The sequence below is a fragment of the Urocitellus parryii genome, chromosome 8 (genome assembly GCF_045843805.1).
Source record: "Urocitellus parryii isolate mUroPar1 chromosome 8, mUroPar1.hap1, whole genome shotgun sequence".
NCBI lineage: Eukaryota > Metazoa > Chordata > Mammalia > Rodentia > Sciuridae > Urocitellus > Urocitellus parryii.
This window is the reverse complement of record NC_135538.1, coordinates 123,410,797-123,413,539: the sequence shown is the minus strand read 5'-3', so window position 1 is coordinate 123,413,539 and position 2,743 is coordinate 123,410,797. Positions and strand designations below refer to the sequence as shown.

General features: G+C 45.8%; 1 protein-coding gene across 1 annotated transcript; it reads left to right on the top strand.

Annotated features, from left to right (window-relative positions):
• The first annotated feature begins 539 nt into the window (after positions 1 to 539).
• LOC113177797 (olfactory receptor 10C1) lies at positions 540 to 1,481 on the top strand. The gene has a single exon (XM_026382312.2). The coding sequence runs from the start codon at positions 540 to 542 to the stop codon at positions 1,479 to 1,481; it is 942 nt and encodes a 313-aa protein (XP_026238097.2).
• The last annotated feature ends 1,262 nt before the right edge of the window (positions 1,482 to 2,743 follow it).

Sequence of the window (2,743 nt, the reverse complement as noted above, 5' to 3'; positions counted from 1 at the left end):
GAGAAAAGCCAAGTTGAGAGAAAAGAAAAACGTGAAAAAAGGAAAAGAAACAGAAAAGGCGTCAAGAGGGAGAGAAACAAGAAAGGAAATCCTCTTTACTTGGAATGGTTTTTTTCATGTCCTGAACACAGAACAAAGTCTGGCTTTGAGCAGAAAAACATCTGCTGGAGGGAAAATTCCATCCCCAGCCCAGCAGCAAGGCTACGAAACAGAGAAAAGGGGGTTAGAATGATCCAACACTTCACCCAGGAGAAACCAAACCAAAATCAGTGCTTCATCTGAAGGCAGGCACCATCAGGAAGAGATCAAGACAGCTGGGCTCAGAGAGACAAATATTTGCCCAGGGTTCCAAGAGTGGGCCAGGGTGGGGGCAGTTGGGCTGCCTCATTTCAAAGACACTGAAAGCCTAAAAGAAAGGGAGTCCCAGGGCTTTGATCCAATGCAGAGAGAGGTCATTTTTGACCTCGTCACAATTCTATACCGGTGGCGACTCTTCTTTGCCATGTCTTTTTCTTCCCATCAAAAGGGATGTGAGCAGGATGAGCACGAACGCTTCTGTGGTGTTAACTGAATTCGTTCTTGTAGGCTTCTCCCGCCTGGCCCACGTCCAGGGCTTGCTCTTCTCTCTCTTTCTCACGGTCTACCTGCTCACCGTCACAGGCAACCTCCTCATTGTGGCGCTGGTCTCAGCGGACCCTGCACTCCAGTCCCCCATGTACTTCTTCCTCCGAATCCTCTCGGCCCTGGAGATTGGGTACACGTCGGTCACGGTGCCCCTGCTGCTTCACCACCTCCTCACTGGTCAGCGCCACATCCCCCGCTGGGGCTGTGCCCTCCAGATGTTCTTTTTCCTCTTTTTTGGTGCCACTGAGTGTTGCCTCCTGGCGGCCATGGCCTATGACCGCTACGCAGCCATCTGCGAGCCCCTCCGCTACCCGCTGCTGCTGAGCCGCCGGGTGTGTCTGCAGCTCGCAGGCTCAGCTTGGGCCTGCGGAGCCATGGTGGGGCTGGGCCACACCTCCTTCATCTTCTCCTTGCCCTTCTGTGGCCCCAACGCCATCCCTCACTTCTTTTGTGAGATCCAGCCTGTCCTGCAGCTGGTGTGTGGAGACACCTCACTCAATGAATTGCAGATTATCCTGGCTGCTGCCCTCATCATCCTCTGCCCCTTTGGCCTCATCTTGAGCTCCTATGGGCGTATCCTGGCTACTATCTTCAGGATCCCATCTGCAGCTGGACGCCACAAGGCCTTCTCCACTTGTTCCTCCCACCTGATCGTGGTCTCCCTCTTCTACGGCACTGCCATCTTTATCTATATTCGCCCTAAGGCCAGCTATGATCCAGCCACTGACCCTCTGCTGTCTCTCTTCTATGCTGTGATCACCCCTATCCTCAACCCCATCATCTATAGCCTCAGGAACAGTGATGTCAAGGCTGCCCTAAAGAGAACTATCCAGAAAATGGGGCCTGCAGAGGTTTGACAAGGAGAACCACAATGATGACTGCAGCTAGGACCCCTAGTCAATCTCAAAACACCAAGGAGCAAAGGAAGGGGTGGCGCAAAGGAGGCATGGGTCTCACCTAGGGGAGGACCACCCTGTCAAGAAGACAGACTTAGCCTTGAAGAACTTCTTGGAGTCAAGCCCCTGAAGACCCCCTTGATACTCACATAATCTAAACAAACATGAAATTCAAGAGAGAAGATCAACTTTACAAGCAGAACAATCTAACAACTAAGAGAAAAGTTACAACCCCACCAGACTGCCAAGGTAATAAAATTTTCAGCAATGATCCTTAAAGTCATTTAACACTTTTATATTCTAGGGAAGGCATTTGTTTCCTGGGTAGTACTCCTGGCTAATATGGTAGCAATATGTAATTATCCCTAATAAAGTCTATCACCAGGCAAAAAACAAATATCTTAAAAAAATTTTATTGATGCATTATAATTATATATATTAGCAAACTCTCTTGTCACATATTTAGACATGTACACAGTATGATTTGGTCTATTTCATTCGTCAGTACTTTCAAATTGCCTCCTTTCCTCCCTTCCCAAGTCCCCTTCCTCTACTCTTTTGAACTCATCTATCTTCATAAGATTCCACCAACCCCTTTCCTTTTTCTTTTCCTTTTTTCTCTCTAGCTTGCAGATCTGAGAGAAAGCACTGAGACTGGCTTATTTCACTTAACATTACATTCTCAGGTTCCATCCATTTTCTTTGCAGAAGACATAATTTTGTTCCTTATGACTGAGTAGAATTCCATTGTGACTATATACCACATTTTCTTTATCATTCACCCACTGACAAACACCTAGACTGGTTCCATACTTTGGTTATTGTGTACTTTGCTGCTATAAACATAGGTAAGCACGTATCACTATAGCATGCTGATTTTAATTCTTTTAGATAAATACTGTAGAGTGGTGTAGCTGGGTCATAGTCAATGTTTCTAGTCAAAAAACAAATCTCCTAAGATGTGAAGAAGGGCCAGAAAAAATTCAATGAAGGTAAGTTCTTATGAAAATCAGCACAACACAGTGGTTCAGAGAATAGATTCTGATGTCAGATAGATTTGAATTCAATTTCTTCCAACAAGCAAATGATGCAATCTGTTTGAGCCTTAATCTCCTTATGCATAAAATTGAAATAACAATGGAGTCTATTTCTTTGTGGTTTGTGAGAATTTATAGACTTGTAAGCACCAAGCTTAGTATCTGGCACAAACTAGTATCTCAAAA

Bases quoted from the DNA above. Each gene is read 5' to 3' on its own strand.
- LOC113177797 (XM_026382312.2), top strand. From the start codon at position 540: ATGAGCACGAACGCTTCTGTGGTGTTAACTGAATTCGTTCTTGTAGGC.